Source organism: Monopterus albus, unplaced genomic scaffold, assembly GCF_001952655.1.
Source record: "Monopterus albus unplaced genomic scaffold, M_albus_1.0 scaffold51.1, whole genome shotgun sequence".
Taxonomy (NCBI): Eukaryota; Metazoa; Chordata; class Actinopteri; order Synbranchiformes; family Synbranchidae; genus Monopterus; species Monopterus albus.
Window position 1 is genome coordinate 660,698 of NW_018127931.1, and position 20,521 is coordinate 681,218.

A 20,521-nucleotide genomic window follows, 5' to 3' on the forward strand; every position below is an offset into this window, starting at 1 on the left:
TTTTCTCTCTCTGCCTCAGGCCTGATATTTCATTATTTGACATAAAATAGTGCTATAAAAATTCCATATCAAGACAAATACATTGCAATAAGAAAAGGGTAAAATTTCAGTAGCGTTGAGCTAGGCGCAACAAGCCACTACACTCATCATTGTGCAGTGTACTCAACAGATGGCAAGAAGCAAAAAACACACCACCAAATGATCTGCAGAAAAACACCACAATTGTGAAGATAGAGTTTTGGGTAAATTACTTTCACTTTAACTAAGTTAGCAAATTGATTTTGTTTGTAAATCATGAAAATTTGTAAAGAATCTTATATAATCTTACATACACTGTCTGACAAGTCTGATTAGGTGTCTGATTATCCTCACTGGCCACTTTATTAGGCACACCTGTACAACTGTATGCAATTCAATTCATTTCTGCCTTAACATTGGTGTTTATGAAGCTCAAAATGTTTCATATTTTGGTGAAATTGCCATGAATGTATAAATTCAATTATATATTCATTATTGAGGTGTTGTTGGTTGTTGCTGTTGTACTGGACTACAATATATTTTGAGGTGTCTATATTTTTGTCCTTCCCAGCTACATACATAAGAGGGTCATAATATTAGGAACACCTCTGAATATAATGTAGTCCAGGACAACAACACCTTTAAATATGAACTTAATAATAATCATATTGTAACATTTTTCTGGAAGAAATGTTGGAAACTGAAGATTGTCTTTTTTTCTTCATTTTTCCACACACACCAGCAACCGCACAGCAACATTCTGAACACAGTAACACACACTCCCTACCAAAACCTGAATTATATACATCCCATCCAGTGGGGCATTATGGGGGATCCTACCAGTTGCTTCCCCTCAGGCATGCTGGGGGACACCACCAACTGTCTCTCCATCCCCCATCACCACAATATAATTGAATTTATACATTTATGACAATTTCACCAAAACTGAAACATTTTGAGCTTCATAAACACCGATGTTAAGGTGGAAGTGTTGCATACCATTGTATAGATGTACCTATTAAAATGGCTGGTGATACTCAGTCATTAGGGCACAGACAGAGAGCCACTACTAGGGCCTATCAATACACCCAAAACATTCAGTCTCACAGTAGCTGAACTTCTCTAGTAGATGAAAGCATTTATTTATTTTTAAATAGCAAACTAACTGAAACATCACAAGCTTGACATTTTCAGCATAAATACATTTTCTTCCCTTTCACTGTGGCAGCAGAAATCTGAGACAGGGCAGACAACCTGGGCAAAACAACAACGACAACACCAAACAAACAAACAAAACTACTTGCTAGCTACAGTATGTGTTTTGTCATTTGGGTAAAATGAACATCAAACCTCTAGTTGACAGGCCACTGGCATCAAAATGGATATGACTAAAGCCAGAGCAGTGTGGGTGCCAGTAGGCACTTGGGGTGAAAGGTACAGATTTAGGGAGGCATGATATGTAATTTAAAGTTAAATTTGCTGATCTAAAAGAAGATACATACTGAAAACTATGGTAATTAATATATAACTCCTTTTATTTGATTAAAAACATCCAGAAATTGATTTAAATAAGGAACAAAAATGTTTATTTCCATTTATTAATCAATTAAATTTGAATACATTAGCAAAACATAAGCCGTGCTTTATACATCGCTTGAACTGGTGATTAGTAAGTAATTCACTTTATTTGATAACAGACCCAGTAACTTAAAAACTATGACCATTTGATTCCGAATCCATGGATAAGTTACAGATTAAGATTAATTCTTGTTTGGTCTGGCCTCTACTTTTTAGAGTAGTATACTTCAGACTCTACATTCACAGCTGGTGATATGCTTGTAGGTGTAGTGTCTGGTAGTGAGGTCTGAGCACTGCAGGGTCACTGATCTCCTCTCTGAGCTCTGCTCTTGACAGACACTGCTCTTCTCCTCCACCAGCAAGTCATTGTTTAACACCACACTGCCATGGACCCGGGCATGGGGGAGAGAAACAGGTTTATGCAGATTCCAAATTTCAGAAAAGTCTGTCATTCACTCAGAATGAAATAAACAATGACCGCTCTTGGTGAGTTCTCAGTATGAACACTACAAACATCAGAATGTGACTGTATCATAGCTACTGCTATTGACCAGTGATAGCTAGATTCTTCTTACCTGGGCTGAGACTCACACTGGCCTCGACACACAGGCATCTGTATGACAGCCTTACAGTTGTCTATGGTGATGCTGAAGTTGGACACCTTGAATGCACAGCTCTGGTTACCTGAAGTTGAAGAAGATATGAGTCAAAATTCAAAAAGGAAAAGGTTATTTGAGCTTAAAAAGCAGTCTGGCAGTTGTAATTAACTTCAACATTTTAACATCTCAACTTACATGTAAAACAGCAGTGCTGGCTGTCCCAAATCTTGTCCTCCTGGAGAACAATTCACAAGAGTTAATGGTCTTTATTTTTTGTTGTTATACTTGTTCCTTAAAGATTTATTTAAGTTCAAGCACATCAGCATTTTTAGTGTATTTTCTGAAATTTCAAAATAACACTGAAATGAAAAAAATTTGGGCCAAATAATGGGTAAACATCATTTAACTTATATATTGAGCTTCCATATGAATGCTCTCCCATTCTTTGGCACATTTAATTGTGTATTATTACATATTACAGTAGTACTGAAAATACATTTCAAACAACTCTTAAGCTGGAGAGAAATGCAGTAATACATGTTGCTCCTATAGGCTATAAGATGACAGTTTTAGTTTAAAGAACAGAGCAGGGGTGTGTAGTACCTCAGGACAGTTTTCTCTGGGACAGACTTTAGTCTCAGTCTGAATACCATCCTTACTGCAGCTGAATGACATGCAGGGATGTGCAGCATCTTTCCATCTGTCTCCCAACTATACACAAAGAACATACGCTATAGAATTGATTCATTTCTGTACAGAATCAAATTGTGTTTGAGTCGACCAGAACATACGCTCTAAAATTGATTCATTTCTATACAGAATCAAATTGTGTTTGAGTCGACAAAGTGCCATAAACAGGTTTTAATATGAAATCAGACAAACCTGGTATGTCTTTTCATTATAATTGCAGGTTTTCTCAACTGAAAAAAAACCCCAAACATATAATGCGTATATAGTGTCAGAAGCCAAATATGTATTAGTATTCATATGAGGAAAGGAAAGTCTGAGGTAGCACTTAAATCATTTTCAAAATATGACATGCCAGTACTTACCACACGTCTGACCACCACAGCAAGAAGTGCTTACCAAAACAGCACTGGGGCTACAGACTGGGGTAGCCTCCAATTTTGGGGAACACTCCTCTGACCGAGTCTGGTTGTTACATGTACACACGTGACAATTGGACTGCCACACCTCACCAGGCTGGAAGACAGGTTTAGAAAATTTTTTATTCTAGAGCTAAATTGGATAAAAAAAATACTAGTATTATTTACACTGAGAACTGTTCATACCAGTTTGGGCTCTCCAAGAGGTCCCTTACAATCTGTAGGAAAATGATGAAAGTAGAAAATTCCTTTTGTAAGACTTTAAACAAAAATCTTCTAGGATTTACTGTGACCCTTTTAGGGCATGTTACTCACAGAAACAGTCAGACACACAGATGTTTGAGTGATTTCCTGCTCTGAACTGGCCACTGGGACAAAAACAACCTGTACTGTTGTCTTTGAGGGGGGGGCCTGGGTAACGCACGCTGTACAACCAAAACAGAAGACAGGTGAGGATAGCAGGGGTGAACAGCTTGACAGAGATGACTGTTCTGATCTAGTATGATGTGAATTAAATGTGGTAGGACATTATTTGTAAACATAAAGTTTCCAAACCCTCCATAACAGACGTCATCCAGCTTGTCATGGCATTCTTTATAAAGCAACCCTTCTGGGCATGGCACATCTGAAACACCAACCAGGACACAAAACTATTTGATTAGTTTATAAATTTATGAACATTTGTTACCAAACATTCATTACAACCAGTGCCATAAAACAGAAACATAAAGAACAGATTTTGAAAGGAACTTACCACAGCTTCCATTAGTTAGTCCTCTCCAGTCAATGCAGAAGCCAGCGTGCTTGCATTCCTGAGCAGCTTGCTCTAGAGTAGGGCAAGCACTGTCTGGGTTCCTGCATGAATCAAACTCACAGTTCTGCTTTTTAAGGTTCAGATTCACATATGGACTGCAAGTTGAGAAGACTCTGAAAAAAGGGAAAACATTACATTTTTAGTCAGTAGTTAAATAACATACAAGTCCAAACATACCTAAAGAACCCATGGCATGCTCATTTCCAGCTATTTAATGTTTAATTTTGGATGCCTCTAGATTAGCTTTGCACCATCATAAATCCAAATAGTCTGTAATTGTATCAGAATGATAAAACGAGAGAGCCTCTTCCTAAAAACAAGAAGATAGTTCATGAATGCGCACACCTCCTAATCCCGGTATTGTGTAGAAAGTGAACAGCACAACGAACCTCAATGGCATTAGTGAATTTGGAATTCTCCTCCACAGATACTGCAGGTAAACAATGTTACTGTATGTATATGTACCAATAAAAAGAGATTTGTAACATTTGTTACAAAGCGTGTAACTGAGAGACCCCATATTTACAGACATGCAACAATTGTTTTTTATATTTACTGTTAAGTCCCACCAAGTAGTGGAAACATCACTCCCTTTCAAGTCAAATCAAAATCAAATCAAATCAAATTTTATTTGTATAGCACCAAATCACAACAAAAGTCACCTCAGGACACTTTACAAAGTAAGGTCTAGACCTTACTATTATCACTATTATTACAGAGGAAAAACCCAACAAATCCCCCTTGAGCAAGCACTTGGCGACAGTGGGGAGGAAAAACTCCCTTTAACGGAAGAAACCTCCGACAGACCCCGGCTCTTGGTGGGCGGCCTTCTGCCTCAACCAGTTGGGGGGCAAGTAGCTCCAAGGTCAGTAAATCAAACTGGTGGTCACTGCATCTTCACCACATATAGTACCAAAGTAGTAACAATAATTCCAACAGGTAGCGTAGCACAGACAATAACCTCATAGATCATTAACCTGCATTACATCATATGCACAGACACACTGGCCTCAAGCAGTCAAAACAAATGGGTACTGTGTTCCAGGGGAATCCAGTGTTGATGAGCTGGTCATTCACTGCCCCAGGGTGCTAAACTGGCCGGCTGCCTGTAAGTTTCCAGCTGCTCCATTCACGCAATGTTAGACCTCGTCAGATAAAACAGTGAATCCCTGTACAAGAACATTCCCGGACATACAGTAACCTCAGGCCTTGTGTTTTTCTCCACATCCTCTGGTCACAATGCAGGCAGCAGGAGGTAAAATATATCCACAAAACTGTGTGTGGTCAAAAAATTCCACCTTTACAGTGGATGTCAGGCAAGCTCACATGAATGTGCAACTGCCTGGAGATTATGGCCATTCAAAGGAAATCCTTAAACTATCACTTAATACTTACTTTTTTCTAACAAAATTCTCATGCGCTACAGTTTGCGAGACTTATATAAACCGAGTTGCTTCTGCATAGAAGTACTAGAACATACGTACACCTAATTTTTTGAGTTTTAAGTCACATCTAAGATGATAATTCACCGTTATAACATTGTAGATAAGTAAAAAATCAAGGAAAATCATGTCACGGGCTCTTTAAAGATAAGCAGATCTTGCATAGTTGAAAACAACAACATTGAAATGAAAAGAAAAAACACAAAACTAGATACAGAGAAAAACAGTGTTCCACATATTTGCCAAGACATTAATAGGTGGCCAATTGGAGGTTATTATCTATTGTGTATGAGATAAAAAGTTATGGTGGAGTGTGTGCATGAGCGTGTGTAATAGGGTGTGGAGCTTACTGGTGGTCTAGCAGCCCACACAGCGCACTTGTGGGGCAGGTGGCAGTAAGGGCAGGGGAAGTGGGAGTGTTAGTAGGTACTGAAACTGGCCCAGGGTGACAGGGTATGTTTCTCGGTGCAGAAACACAGGCTGGCTTCAGAGGGTCTGTGTACACCCAGTCATAGGATGTCTTGTCACAGCAGCTGTCTTCCTCTATCAGCCCATCTCTACGGATGCATGATCCACCACCACAAACACCTGAAGATAAGATGGAGAGGTGAGCTCAGAAGAACATATGTGATCTGGTATTTAATATGCACACATTCATTAGTCATGGTAAACAGACACCTCTAGAAAATAACTTCAAAGAAGCATAATTTCTGCTATGTTGTTCAGGAACTGGTGAATGAAAAAGGCTGGGATAATTGCAATTCAATTTATTCACTGGCCAAAAACACAACTCAGTTTTGTTGCTCTGGCTTTTTTTTTTTTTTTTTTTTTAATACATAGTCTTGACCAACTAAGAACAATGAGAGACAGAGCAGCTCATCACCTGTGCTATATCAGGGTCAAAACAGCTGTTCCTTTAATTGATAGTCCTCCCACTCAGAGCCTCAGATCCAGGCAAGTGTATCGCACTCCTGTACATGTGAATCTATACAAGATAGTCAGGCCCCATAAAGTATTAACAACACTAATATACGATATACTTGCCCACACTCAGACCATCTCTTTCAAGCCATTACTCACCACATTGTCCCTGGGTGTTGTTGAGGAAGTGCTCCATGGCCAGATTGATCACCAGGGTGTAAGATGGACTGAGGGAGACATAAGAGCGGATGTCTGGGAGATAGATTGACACCACATACCCCGTAGTCTCAAATCTCAGCCCGTGTTCCTCATACGGTGGTTGTATGGTCATGTCATTCAGAGTGGCCTAAGGCAGATTAGAGCAGTGTCAAACCAATTAATGGTTTCATATCAGTTGAGTATGGTGGCCTGAAATACTTTAAGGGTGTTCTGCCTGCTGTTTGATTGCGATTGGGACTGTTTATTGTGTTTTTATGTGCTGTAGTGCCCCCTTTAGGTTATACAGCAGTACTAATCTTAGGGTAGTAAAAGTCCAGAGTTAAATTAGGCATGATAGCCAGCATAATTACTTTTCCTGCTGTGAAAATGTATTACTTCTTAACATTGTGCCTTGGACATTATTTGCCCGTGAGTATTTGTTTTGTTGTTTTTTAAATGCTATGAAGTGTTGTACTTTTTTTTGTTAGAGGTAATGTGATTTTGTCAGAGCTAATTTGAGTTCATTAGCATTGCTAGCTAAGTGACTTGATAGTCTATACTTCATCTTGAACAGTGAAATCATGTATTGTATTGATTTCTATTTGTCATTTGTGCTTTGTTGCAGTTTTACACAAAAAAGTAATTCATCATTAAGAAATGCAACACCTTGCTTTTATTGGAGAATTACATACTGTTGACTAACTGTCTAATTTTGAATGTGGACTAGTTATGGTCAAGACAGTATAAAGAGTATTAAGGCATGAGGTACATATATCCTGTGTCAAAAAAACAGCATTCATAATATAAATGCATGGTGGCAAATAAAGCAGTATTGTATCCTACCTGAACTACAAACAATTCTGGGATGATACTGAGTGTAGCTGTATAGTTCTGATAGTTTAGAATGATGCCTTTAGCACAGGAACCTTGGAGGTCTGGTACACAGTAGAAGTTATCCACAGCAATGGTCAGATGATGATGTGGTGACTGCTCCTCCATCAGAATGTAGGTGCAATTATCCAGGAAATCAAAGGTTACACCTTGGAAAGAGATGTAGTGGGGGTCCCCATATAGCTCACAGCGACCTAAGGACGGTATGGGAAAGGAAAAGTTGTAACGTTAGTATATGGAGAAAAAACAAGAAATCCATTTTTTTTTAATCAAATCATGCCACTGGAGATAATGCTTTTGGTCATTTTTCACGATCATCTGATCAACAATTTGTAGTTGTCCCATACTTTACATCTTGACCATATACCTGCAAAACTATCAATCGTCCTTTGTGTTTAGTGCTAATTAACAAGACTGTGCATGCTTACACATCTCAAAGAGGGTGAGCATATTCAGCATTACTTGATAAATTCCATCATGTTAACATTGTGAATGTGAGCTTGTTTGCATAGATATGTTATCATTTAGGTCAAAGCAACAATATTCCTATAGCCTCACAGGGCTGTCTAGATGGCATAGAATTAGCCTTGTTATAAGGACAGATACATCAGTTTGTATTTGGATAAAAATAAAATGTCTACATAAATAATCAAACATATATACAGATGCAACTGTTACTGTAAACACAGAAGAAGGGAAAAGATGACAAGAGTTATGGCAGGAACAGACAAGGATACACTTACAGTCACACTTCCATGTTTCACAGCATCCATCTGAGACTTTTGTGACTTGATCTCTGGGGCAGATGGGGACAGTTGTCGCTGGACAAATCACTGGGGTCAACTCTATGGTCCCATTTGTACAGGTCTTATGATAGCAGTCTTCTATCCAGGTCTCACCACAGCTCCAGCTTTTTTTCATCTTCAAGTCTTTACACTCATTGCACACTGGCATCACTGAATATAGAAAAAACAAACATTGTTCTGGCTAATTAAAACAATACTTCTACTGTAGAATAAGTGTAAAAACAGAGCAATATATAGAATAAATACATGTTACATACCCGTTGAGGGGTGATTTGTGGTGGTATTTGGTGGTGGTCCTGGCTTACCACTTTCAGATATCAGTTCAGCGCTGACATTTGTGAATGCAGTCTGCAATGAAGCTGTGACCGCCGAAGTGTGATATGTTTCCTCTGTTACCGAAGCAGTCGTGGTTGTGCTTGGTCCACCAGAGAATGTCAGCATGGTTGTAGATTCTGTGTTGGTAAATACTTCACTAGTGGCCATCTCAGTGGTATATGGTGTTGGTGGCATCATTATTAAGGTGTTATTAGGTTCTGTGATTGTAGAAGAGGTCATTTTTTCAGTGGAAGCTTCTGTGATGGTGACTTCATTTGGATGTGAGGTCTCATTAGGCTTAACAGTTCTTGTAAAGCTGGTTGTTAAATTAAATGTTGCTGATGTTGACTTTGTATGTTGGGTTGTTGGTTGGGTTGAGGAAGTATTTGTTAGTGTAACCATCTCTGGAGGTGCTGATTCTGTGACCAATGCTGTTGAAGTATTTGTGAATAAAGTGCTCAGAATTGTATCTGTAGACACAATGTCAGAAGCTTCTGTTACAGTTGTCTGCTCTGTGATGGATTCAGTTGTATTTGTTACCGTGATAGCTTGTGTTGAGGCAGCAGTTGGCATTGGAGGTGTGGTACTCATTCTAGTCATAGATGATGTGGTGGGTGAGTTGGTTGTGACTACTGTTGTGTTGTCTGGTTCTGTAGCGGTTACTGAGGTTGAAGTGGTAGTTGAGGTAGTTGGTATAGAGTTCAAAAGGCTTGCTGACTGGCTTTCAATGGTAGCTGAGACATCTGTAACAACTGTCATAGGAGTGAAAATAGTGGAAGGAATTGCTGACCATGTTTCAGTGCTAGCTGATCCATTGGTAATGGCTGTAACTGGCAGAGAAGTGGTGGAAGGCACGGTTGACTGTGTTTCTGTGCTAGCTGATCCTTTGGTAAAGGCCGTTACTGGCGGAAGGGTGGTGGAAGGAACTGTTGACTGTGTTTCTGTGCTAGCTGATCCATTGGTAATGGCCATTACTGGCGGAAGGGAGGGGGAAGGCACGGTTGACTGTGTTTCTGTGCTAGCTGATCCATTGGTAATGGCCGTTACTGGCGGACTAGCTGATCCATTGGTAATTGACTGTGTTTCTGTGCTAGCTGATCCATTGGTAAAGGCCGTTACTGGCGGAAGGGTGGTGGAAGGCACTGTTGACTGTGTTTCTGTGCTAGCTGATCCATTGGTAATGGCTGTAACTGGCAGAGAAGTGGCAGAAGGCACTGTTGACTGTGTTTCTGTGCTAGCTGATCCATTGGTAAAGGCCGTTACTGGCGGAAGGTTGGTGGAAGGCACTGTTGACTGTGTTTCTGTGCTAGCTGATCCATTGGTAATGGCTGTAACTGGCAGAGAAGTGGCAGAAGGCACTGTTGACTGTGTTTCTGTGCTAGCTGATCCTTTGGTAATGGCTGTAACTGGCAGAGAAGTGGCAGAAGGCACTGTTGACTGTGTTTCTGTGCTAGCTGATCCTTTGGTAATGGCTGTAACTGGCAGAGAAGTGGCAGAAGGCACTGTTGACTGTGTTTCTGTGCTAGCTGATCCTTTGGTAATGGCTGTAACTGGCAGAGAAGTGGCAGAAGGCACTGTTGACTGTGTTTCTGTGCTAGCTGATCCTTTGGTAATGGCTGTAACTGGCAGAGAAGTGGCAGAAGGCACTGTTGACTGTGTTTCTGTGCTAGCTGATCCTTTGGTAATGGCTGTAACTGGCAGAGAAGTGGCAGAAGGCACTGTTGACTGTGTTTCTGTGCTAGCTGATCCTTTGGTAATGGCTGTAACTGGCAGAGAAGTGGTGGAAGGCACTTTTGACTGTGTTTTTGTGCTAGCTGATCCATTAGTAAAATTTGCTCCTGGAGTTAAGGTGGCTGTAAATTATAGAATTTTGAAATCATTATCTGTGGAATACATCGGGCAGACCTTTTTCATACATGGTAGCAAACATTCACTACCAGTGAAAAAGCTACATGCACTTTTCCATTCAATTCAATGGGAAAGTGTGTCCAAACATTTGACTGGTATTGTATCAAATAGTAAATGTAGTAGTATGTGAATATAATTCATACGTACTGCAGTTAATTATTCCATTTTCACAAAGGCTGAGACAAGTAAGAAAGAAGAAAGAAACAGTTATAACTGTGATGACTAAATTTAAGTCATAATTATATTGCACTGTATTACATTATGATTATGTAGATATACAGTACACAATGAATTGCTTAGCTTACCACATCGCAGACTGTATCATCACCAGTGTCCCTGGCTGAATAATTGTCTCATTGAAATAACAGGTGCAGTTCCCCATTTTGGCACATTCACCAGTATTTTCATCATAGTATGGTGCATCCTTTGGACACCTGGGGTAACAGCCTGTTGCAAGAACCAAATGTTTATTTCAGTGGTATATGGTTATTGTTAACTATGCCTCAATTAACATTAAAATATTGTTTCAGTTTTCACATTCATTTGATTAGGAATTAAGTTTAGTTGTTGTATTTGAATACAGTTGAGAAAGTCTGGTTACCTTCCAGTTTGTGAACGAAGCGGTTGTCTTTGCCACAGGTTAGCATCTTACCACAGGCTTCATAGTGCCAGCTATGCTGGCTCTGCTCATTGTAGTAGTCACAGTAGACCGCTAAGTTGAAAATGCCACAGATTAAATTATTACAAACTGACTTACTTATAGTTCATAATTTTCATCACATGAAATAAAATAAAAATAAAATATTGTGTAAAGTGTATGCAGTATGTAAACAGTGAAATGAAACAATTTTTTTTTCTTAAAGTGGTTTTAATGTCCTGTATGTGCCATGTCATTTATCTCTTTAGTGAGAAAGTAAACTTAAACAATGCTGCATCTTTAGCATTTTTGACATAGAAGAAAAGTGAGTTTTTAAAAATACCTCCTGCCATGTCCAGTCTGTTATTTTACTGTTATCTCCCTAATATCTATCTGAAAAAAAGGCGGCTTTAAGAGTTAAGTAAAACCATTATATCAGGAAAAAGCTGTCTTAACATACGACACAAATCAGGTGTTCTCCAGTTGACACACACATCCTCATCACTGCAGGCCTCTGCATAGGCTGCCACAGCTGTGCAGAAGCCCAAGAACTTCCCTTCAAATTCACAAGCACAGGACTCCTGGACACAGGCATGGTAGTAGGGCTCTGGGTCAACCTGAGGATTGTAGAACATCCAGCAGAACAGGGCTTACATTGACATCAATGTCCATTGCCATTACTAGTTACTGTATGGCATTAAGTTGCAGTAGATTTGGACCAAAAAAAATCAGTATTGACTGTTGAAGCTTATGAGTGATTGGTTTGGTGATCTGAATTCATTGTACATAGTACCTGTGCTTTCTGTTATATCCTTCTTACCAAATTTGTAGGTAGCTTTGGATAGAAACTAGACTTTGGTGTTAGTAGCATGCTAAATATATGAAAATTCATACTTTTAAGTGGCAGTCTTTGAAGGTGTCTCCTGTAATGATCATACAGCGCCGCTGGGCCCAGGCTGAGCAGTAGGAGTTGCGTTCACATGGAAACATCTCAGTGGTTATATCAGAACAAGGAGGCACGGCGACTTTCCAGCTGTTGCCGAAGGCCAGGGGACTGGATTCCACTAAAAACCAATGTCTGGTGTTATTTTGACCACCATGACTTAGGTTGTACTGCATCACAGAGCAATAAGTGAACATATTAACCTTTTGAGCCACTTATCTGGATGTCATTCGTCTCACTGGAGTCAAAATTCCCACAAAGGCCACAGACTTGGCTCTATATGAGAGAGAATTTAAATCATTGTTTCATAAAGGATTAAAAAGAAATGTTATGATGATTTCAAAACTTGAATCTTACTCTTGTGTTGTTCATTTGTTGTTTACACTGCCTGTGTTCGTGGGTCAGTGTTGACCCACAGAATTTTTGGCTTTGTAATTCACCACAATCAAACAATTTTATGTTAAAATACTGAACGGATGTTTACATTTGCCCTTTACCTTTGTTAGTGCTACTCTTATTTAGTTTTTTAATAAAATGCAATAAAAAATAAACAACATCACAATCCTACCTCGTGCTCTGCAGATGGCTGATGCTCAATCTCATCTTCTTCTCCAAAGTCATGATCAAACTCAGAGTTTTTAGAAATGTGAATGCAAGGCTCTCTGAACAGAGATTCCTTTGGCCATCTTGATCAGCTGTGATATCAGTTGTGCTAAGGAACCACACTGGCAATGCTATATTTATTGTGTCTGTCCTGTGGGTATTGCACCCACAAGGCAGAGGGTACAATGGGCAAGAATGTATGGAATGTGTAGGGTGTGGAATGTGTAAGGTGTGGAGTGGACGGTGTTGAATATGCTAGCAGACAGGTGTGAGTAACACAAATGTAAAAACCACACTTCTATTATCCTGGGTCAAGTTGACCCACGAACATCCTATATGTAGTGTAAATGTGGAGGCGTGCAGTGTGTGGCCAATGAAAATGTGTTTTGATATACAGTATGTTGTTCACACAAAATTCAAAATGTGTTGTAAATGTATATGTTGTTCACACAAAATGAGCCAAGGGTACTGAGTCTGAGCTTGAAAAAATAATTACTCGTATTGATAAAAAAAAGCGGGTCAACTCTGACCCCAACAACACACGAGGGTTAAGCAGCTTTCAGTAAAAATATAATGAGGACCAAACTCTATTAAGAAACCTAAATATCCCAGTCACTCACCCTCCATTTTGGCTGCAGCTCTATGGTGATCCGGGTGTGTTTGTCCCAGATGAGAGTTATCCCTTTATTTGGCACTGAGATTATAATGTACAGCCCCACGGTATGTGTAGTGTAAAGTAAATCATCCTCCAGAGTCCAGCCTTTTTGGAGGTGTCTGGACACTCTCATGTCACTCAATATCAGGGTGACTTTACCCTGAATGGGGACAACACATGACAGATACAATTACAACATGGTTAAGACAATTTAAACATGTTAATAAACAGTTTATCATACTGCTGACTTTACTGGTCCATGGCCATCTATGCATCATAAAATTCAGTAATTGTGAACTGTTATACTTTATTGACTGAACAATGCAATTAGTAAAATTCATGAAAGAATATAATAAATGAGCACATAATGAAATTAATAGTATAATATGGTCAGCAGCTGCGTTTTATTTTGTCAAGAAAAGTGAGAAACACAAGTAGGCATCCACCTGCAGGTCCAGGATAATGGAGCGAGAGCAGGTCAGTGCCTCATCACAGCATGGTACACTCTCCACTCTGACAGAGAAGGAGCCATTTCTATTTCCACAGTAATCCTGATGTAAAAGCAGTGACATTAATATATACAAAGCAAAAGGCAAAATAATGGAGGTCTGATGCCTGAGCAAGCAAATTAGCAAGTGATTGCATAAATAATTTAAGATTTTTTATAAATATTTTGTTGTCTTCCACTATCTTTAAAGGCAAATATGCGGGGCCACCTTGAAGACAGATAATAATAATAATAATAATGATGATGATGACTAGCAATTTCAGTCTTAAAATATATGGGACCCTTTTCTTTCCTTTGTTCGTTACTATACTAGACAATGCGCATAAATTTAAATGTGAATAAGTTAACATTTTCTGTATTTTGAGATATCATTACACCAACTTTCAGGTTTGATCTCACCTCCACAAGTGTGTATTGGCAGTGTCCATCAAAGCGATACCATTTAGAGTCAAAGGTCTGATAATGTCCATTTCCATATACTTGACACTTCCCAGGACACGGCTCCTCTTTACAGTGCCACTGACCCCGACCACAGATACTGTGAAGTAAAGTGATTTAACTCTTGTAGCGTTTGGATGAAGTTTTAAAAGAAGAAGTAGTAAAGCAAAACTTTTTACCATGTTTTACAGTTGGTTTTGACACGTTGTCCTGTGCTGAACACTTTCCCACTGTACACACAGGTGCAGTTGTCCAGAGAAACACAGTTTCCATGATGGTCCTCATACTGGTCATGTGGACAGTAACAGCCACTCTCACAGGTCATGCTGGCACCCTGGAAAATCACCAAAAGAAAATATTTTAGCTCTACACGAGGTTTAACAAATCAGAAATAAAGAAAACTGTCTCAGACAAAGGATAAGTGTAGCTGCAATTAAAAGACAAAGTTTACAGCATGTGAAATAAGATTTGAGTGGCAGCTGTTCTCAAAACAAAGCAAAGAGAAACCAACATCCAATCACTACAGCAATTATCTTTCTCAATTCTAATAAAATAAAATAAAAAAATACTAGTTTTGGTTTTAAATGAAGAATAAATAATAATACATAAACAATGGCAAGACACATAAAGTATATAAACATAAAATCTTTTGACCTACCAGTGGTTTGCTGAGACTGTCACAGGTTTTCTGAGCTGTGCTTACTGGGTATTCTGAGCAGTGAACACAAACCTTCCCATTTCTGCAGCCTGAGGCAAAAATAATTTAATACATAAAATATTGGTGTCCCAATGATATTTCAGAAAGTTTGTCATTTGACACATTTATGTGAAACAAACTTATATTATGGTTAATTCCACAGCATGTAGAATATGTGACTGTATCAAAAAGACACCACTAAATTAAAGTAGCTGAAACAACAGTGGAGCTTCTGTCAATTTTTGGCCCAAATATAACAAAAGTTATGTATGTTTGAAAATACATACCAAATAATATATGATTAAAGAATACAAATTTACCACAGTCCTTGGAACAGCGCAGTTTTCCATTCTCACAAAGGCTTTAGAAGACAATATTGGGTTTGAAATATAAAACAAAAGGTTTTGCTTAGATGAAATCAAGTAGAAAACCAATAAAATACAAAGGCTATGAAATACAAAAGGTCTGTGAACATTTACAATTGTTACAAACACTTGCATGTTCCAACTCACCACTGTCGTCCATCAATGACAACAGGCCCTGGTGGTGTTGTACCACCATAGTAGTGACATACACATGATGCCTTTGGGGTGCAGATATTTCTTTGGTTCAGGTGGGTTCCCTCTGGACAACCACAGCCCTCCACAGGAGAATTGTCCAACTCACAGCGAGGGTCAGGGCCAGACAGTGAAAGGCATGTATGGTTGCAGGCCCGAATGTTGTAGATGAATTCTTGGTTCCTTTCACATTTCAGAGCTGCAAATCAACATTGTGATTAACACTAAATGTGAGTCTGCATTTTTTACTTCTTAAAGTCATAATTTGTGACATTTACTGTATGGTCTATGAAAGATGCTTACACAGTGCACATACTGTACAGTATCTCATGTCCCACACAAACATACTGTAACTGTAGCTAAAACAAAAACAATGACAAATTAATGACATATCAGTCTCATCTAATTCAGGGTTTTTGTACCAGTAGTTATTTTGGGCAGTCTAACCATTAGTCCAGTGGTGGGATGCAAACAAAAAATATTGAATGTCTCAAGCTTTGCAGTTTTGTTTATATTTTTACATATTTATTAAAGCTGAACTTACTGCAGTTGGTCACACTCCTCCAGTCACCAACTGCAACACCCAGGTTGGCACAGGCTTTGGCATAACTGGCCAGAGCAACACACATGCATTGCTGCAAATTGCTGCCACAGTTACAGGTTCGTTGGATGCAAGCCTGAAAGTAATCAATTTTATTTTAATAGGACAATGCTGATGTCAAAATGTTGATGTCAGTTAACTGCTGAAAAAGTATTAAGGAAAGATTTGGTGAGAGCATTAAAGTCTTCTTACCAAATGGTATTGATCAGTTGGGATGTGACCATGGCACTTGGCAAATATTCCATTTGGGTTGTTCATCACAGAACACTTTTCATCAGCAAATATTTCTTCAAAAATACATATTAACATAATGAAATATATTTGAGAAAATTGTAGGCAAAGTATATTCCTAGTTAAAATATTTGTCAGTTATCACAGAAGTACAAAATGTAGGTAGCCAAACATTCTACAGGTACATTGGTACCATTGTCTATGTTGCTGCAGGTGGAGGGTATGTTAACTCTACAAGTGCCCACACTCCAGGATAAAGCAAAAGGTTGAGGGGAGTTCTCAATGATCCTGCTGCTGGTGGTGAAGTCATCTGTGGTGTCATTGTTGTTGTTGCCACAAAGACCTGAAAGACAAACTGGCCATGTTAACAAGCAGTAACCTGGATCATGCCACAAAAAAGATTTTTCTCTTGAGAGCACAAAATTTTTAATAAAAGTGAATCCCAGGTTAATGCCCATGCCAATATAGACTCAGTTCCCAACCTGAAATCCTGCCAGTGTATTTTCTGGGTGGCGTGATATACAGCTGGATTTCAGGAGACATCTGGACTTGGATTTTCATACCAAAGGATGTATGCACTTGGACGTACATGGAGGACTGCCAGAAAACCAGGGCATGATCTGCAAGGTCACAGAGATTAGTAAGTGATGAGATTAGTAACTAAGAAATTATGGATGCATCACAAGGCTACCAGAAAGGACATGTTAAAGTATAGTTAATTGAAAACATTTGACCTAAAGGTTAATCTGTTGTATATTGCCCAATTTGTTCTTCTTACCAGACTGATGAAGTTCAGTGATCTCTTTCTCTCCTACTTTAACACATTTGTGTGAGAATGTATATGTATCCTGCAAGTACCAAAGGACATTCAGTTATACTCCTTTTGCTTTACATGTCTGATAGATCATTTTTGGAGGATGTCTATACCTGAAAGAGCTGGAGAACCACCATTTCCAGAGATGCTTCCTTCTTGGAATACTGAAGAGTTATTGTCCAACTGAGACCCTTAAAGAATATTAAAAGAACAGTCTGCATCATAAAAAGGCTACACAAGTTGGTTCAAGTTAAATGTTAGGTTAATGGGAAATTGTACCTGTGCTGCCACATAGGTACATTTACCAGGGACAACATATCGTTTTCCATCAAATGTTGTCACAAACTGTCCTTCAATGATACATCTGGATGGGCAGATGTTTTCTGAACAAAACCACTTTCCACCATTACACACACTGGGAAGTGAAATGAGAATAAAATTTCAAACTCCATATATATTCATTTTACCAGTCCCAAATGGACAGATTTATGGATATTCCATTAGTTTTTTTCTGCCTACTATACATACCAAGACTGACACTTGGTGCTGCGTGTGTCTCCAGTTAGGTAGGTCTTGCCAGCAAACACACAGGGGCAGTTGGACACATCCACGCAGTGGACAACATCAGCATAGTCATTCAGCACCTTGCCTGCACACAAAGTTCAGTTCAGTCTTAACAAGCATTTAAATAACACAGTATCTCAGCAAAGAACTATATTATATAATCAGTGCTCACCCTTTGGGCAGACACAGGAGCTGGTGAGATCCTGGTTAGTGAATCTGGGGTTGGGGTTGGAGCAGCTGGGAATAAAGGCAGGGCCCTGTTCTACATAAACCAGGTCTCCTGGACAACTTGGTGGAGCTGCATTCACCGACAGAAACAGAGAATCACATCACTCTAGTTAACTAATGAAATGTCGATCAAGTCAAGACTAGAAACTAATTTTGTTGAAAAATATAAGGGAAAAACATGTCAGACAACTTACTGCTTTTAAACTTAGAATGAGAATATGTTGCTGACAGATCACCTACCACATTTGGTTACACTTCTCCATGTATTCCAGACATAGCTAGTATTTCCACACTGCTGGACAACTTCTTTGAAGAAAGCACAGCCAATGTACTTGTTTGTTTCATAACTGTAAATGTTCTTGTCACAGAGCTGGATATAATAAGGCCTACTGGCTGGCCGACAATCCAAGGCAGTGGAAAAGAAGTTTCTGCATATCTACAGATATCATCAGAGAGATCATTTAAACATCTGGAACTAGGACTAATTGTATAGTGTGAAGCAGTCAACAGTCAACTTACTTGATTCACAGTGAAGACAGGATCTCGGGTTTGACATGTGTCCTCAGTAAGCACGTTCTCTGTAATCAACTGCTGCTCATTGCCTACTTTAAGAAAAAGGTACATTCTTACATTCAACTAAAAGTTGTACATTCCTACTTAGCAAATAAATAAAAACATCATATGGCACAATAAAAACTTTACAATTAATACTTGCTTAGTGTGTGTAGTACCCACAGTTTTTACTACTTCCACCAACATACATTAATTACTACTACAGCTACTAATGTCACTACTATTATACAACTAGTAGGAAAGCTATCATACCTTGGACATTGTGTTTTCCACACAATCCAGTCATGTCAGTGCGCAGCTCATGCTCTTGTTCCAGCTCCACCTTAAACATGTCATTACAAAAATGGTTCATTTGGTGAGGTTAGTGCTCTGCAGTACTACAATAGTTGTAAATATTCCAGTAAACAGCATTTGATACTGTGGATCATGAATTACCTCTAGACAGACTATCAAAAATTGTACTCAGGTGGCTCATATCATATTTAGAAACCAGGGGATATGTAGTCAGAATTGATAATTATGAATATGAAAAAACCTGAGGTATCAGGTTCCGCAAGGATCAATTCTTTGGCCCCTCCTATTTAACCTGTACTGTAAACGCTTCCTCTTTTTCGAATTCTACAACACTACAGGGTTACTTATCATAGCGATGCTATGACATCCAGATCTATCTGGTCCTACAAACTTGTTGTGTCTATGTCTTGAGAAACAACTGGATGCAACAAAACGTCCTACAATTATATCAGAATCTGAATCAACCTTATTGACCAGGTGTGCTGGACACAATAGTGCATTTTTTATGTATGCACTATGTAAAGCACTGTAAACTGTCTTTGTATATGAAATGTGCTATACAAATAGATTTTCTTTGACTTGACTAACCTTTTCATGATGCACATGTGTTGTGTGTATGCATTTGTGTGCCTGTGTTTACAATCTCCTCTGTGCAGGTAAGATAAAGTAATGATAAGATAAAATAAGAGATAAGATTAAAAAAAAATACAAGCAATAGTATCCTCTCACCCGCACACTGTCTATTCCTCCAGGAACATTGTGCCAGGTGACAGACAGAGGAAGCAATGAGCTCCTCAGTTTAGTGTAGATGCCATACTGAAAAATGTGCTGGTAGGTGTGGTCATATGGAAGGGAAACACTGTCAACAAATAAACATACAGAGATAAACACAGATATAGTGAACAAGGATTCTCATTTTTCCAGAGTGATTCATAAAGGAAACCGGTTTTGCTTAGAATTGTACACAAAGTCAAAGCAGCACATACAGAAATGTCTTTTTATAAGGTTTTAACACAAGACTTTGATAAACTTTGATTTAAAAATGAATAAATGATAATTATCGATAAAAAATAAAATAAAAGACACTCCACACCTCCTCCAAAGCACAATGTAAGTCATATTGAAGAATGTGATAGCCTTAATTATGATATGATAATAATTATTAATGTACAATATCCCACAATCAAAACTAATAATGATCTAAAACTAACTATATTAAATAAGCCAACCCATTGACTGTGTGACAGAGTATGAATGTCACATTTTATCTTCACTTCCTGTGTTTATGTTTCCGTTTACCCCGTCTCTCTCTGCTGTTCTGCCACCATAATCAGCCATCATGCCTTTCACCTGGTGCTCATTATCTCCCGGTTCTGCCTTATACATATACACCCTGTTTTCCACTCAGTGGCTGCTGGTTCATTGACGCTTACAGGTCCTGATGTGCACAGCCTTATCTTCGCCCAGCTCCTGCTGTTTCTACCAGATTTCTCTGCTGTTTACACTGGCTCGCTCCGAGTTTCCTCTCTGTGTGATCCTACGTTTCCTCTGGTTCCTGTATCCCCCATGTTGCCTCACCTGG

At 38.9% G+C, this 20,521-nt stretch overlaps 1 protein-coding gene across 1 annotated transcript in view; it reads right to left on the minus strand.

Annotated features, from left to right (window-relative positions):
* Window positions 1-1,659: 1,659 nt before the first annotated feature.
* Window positions 1,660-20,521, minus strand: part of LOC109960996 (mucin-19) — a 20,432-nt gene continuing 1,570 nt past the window's right edge. The window contains exons 4-44 of the mRNA XM_020601520.1: window positions 19,669-19,798; window positions 18,898-18,967; window positions 18,592-18,677; window positions 18,313-18,508; window positions 18,017-18,142; window positions 17,809-17,929; window positions 17,560-17,695; window positions 17,394-17,471; window positions 17,245-17,314; window positions 16,949-17,086; window positions 16,660-16,809; window positions 16,428-16,522; window positions 16,179-16,311; window positions 15,590-15,833; window positions 15,398-15,438; window positions 15,039-15,127; window positions 14,560-14,714; window positions 14,342-14,480; window positions 13,881-13,985; window positions 13,400-13,594; window positions 12,380-12,452; window positions 12,128-12,297; window positions 11,694-11,850; window positions 11,198-11,308; window positions 10,902-11,043; window positions 10,744-10,772; window positions 8,631-10,541; window positions 8,311-8,523; window positions 7,520-7,761; window positions 6,638-6,824; window positions 5,908-6,145; window positions 4,056-4,228; window positions 3,857-3,926; window positions 3,617-3,726; window positions 3,488-3,519; window positions 3,248-3,398; window positions 3,078-3,115; window positions 2,799-2,906; window positions 2,391-2,430; window positions 2,172-2,280; window positions 1,660-1,977 (exon numbers count right to left, since the gene is read on the minus strand). Of these exons, the coding sequence (XP_020457176.1) occupies window positions 1,824-1,977; window positions 2,172-2,280; window positions 2,391-2,430; window positions 2,799-2,906; window positions 3,078-3,115; window positions 3,248-3,398; window positions 3,488-3,519; window positions 3,617-3,726; window positions 3,857-3,926; window positions 4,056-4,228; window positions 5,908-6,145; window positions 6,638-6,824; window positions 7,520-7,761; window positions 8,311-8,523; window positions 8,631-10,541; window positions 10,744-10,772; window positions 10,902-11,043; window positions 11,198-11,308; window positions 11,694-11,850; window positions 12,128-12,297; window positions 12,380-12,452; window positions 13,400-13,594; window positions 13,881-13,985; window positions 14,342-14,480; window positions 14,560-14,714; window positions 15,039-15,127; window positions 15,398-15,438; window positions 15,590-15,833; window positions 16,179-16,311; window positions 16,428-16,522; window positions 16,660-16,809; window positions 16,949-17,086; window positions 17,245-17,314; window positions 17,394-17,471; window positions 17,560-17,695; window positions 17,809-17,929; window positions 18,017-18,142; window positions 18,313-18,508; window positions 18,592-18,677; window positions 18,898-18,967; window positions 19,669-19,798 (6,955 nt within the window). The 3' untranslated portion in view covers window positions 1,660-1,823. The remainder of the gene's footprint in view (window positions 1,978-2,171; window positions 2,281-2,390; window positions 2,431-2,798; window positions 2,907-3,077; window positions 3,116-3,247; window positions 3,399-3,487; window positions 3,520-3,616; window positions 3,727-3,856; window positions 3,927-4,055; window positions 4,229-5,907; window positions 6,146-6,637; window positions 6,825-7,519; window positions 7,762-8,310; window positions 8,524-8,630; window positions 10,542-10,743; window positions 10,773-10,901; window positions 11,044-11,197; window positions 11,309-11,693; window positions 11,851-12,127; window positions 12,298-12,379; window positions 12,453-13,399; window positions 13,595-13,880; window positions 13,986-14,341; window positions 14,481-14,559; window positions 14,715-15,038; window positions 15,128-15,397; window positions 15,439-15,589; window positions 15,834-16,178; window positions 16,312-16,427; window positions 16,523-16,659; window positions 16,810-16,948; window positions 17,087-17,244; window positions 17,315-17,393; window positions 17,472-17,559; window positions 17,696-17,808; window positions 17,930-18,016; window positions 18,143-18,312; window positions 18,509-18,591; window positions 18,678-18,897; window positions 18,968-19,668; window positions 19,799-20,521) is intronic.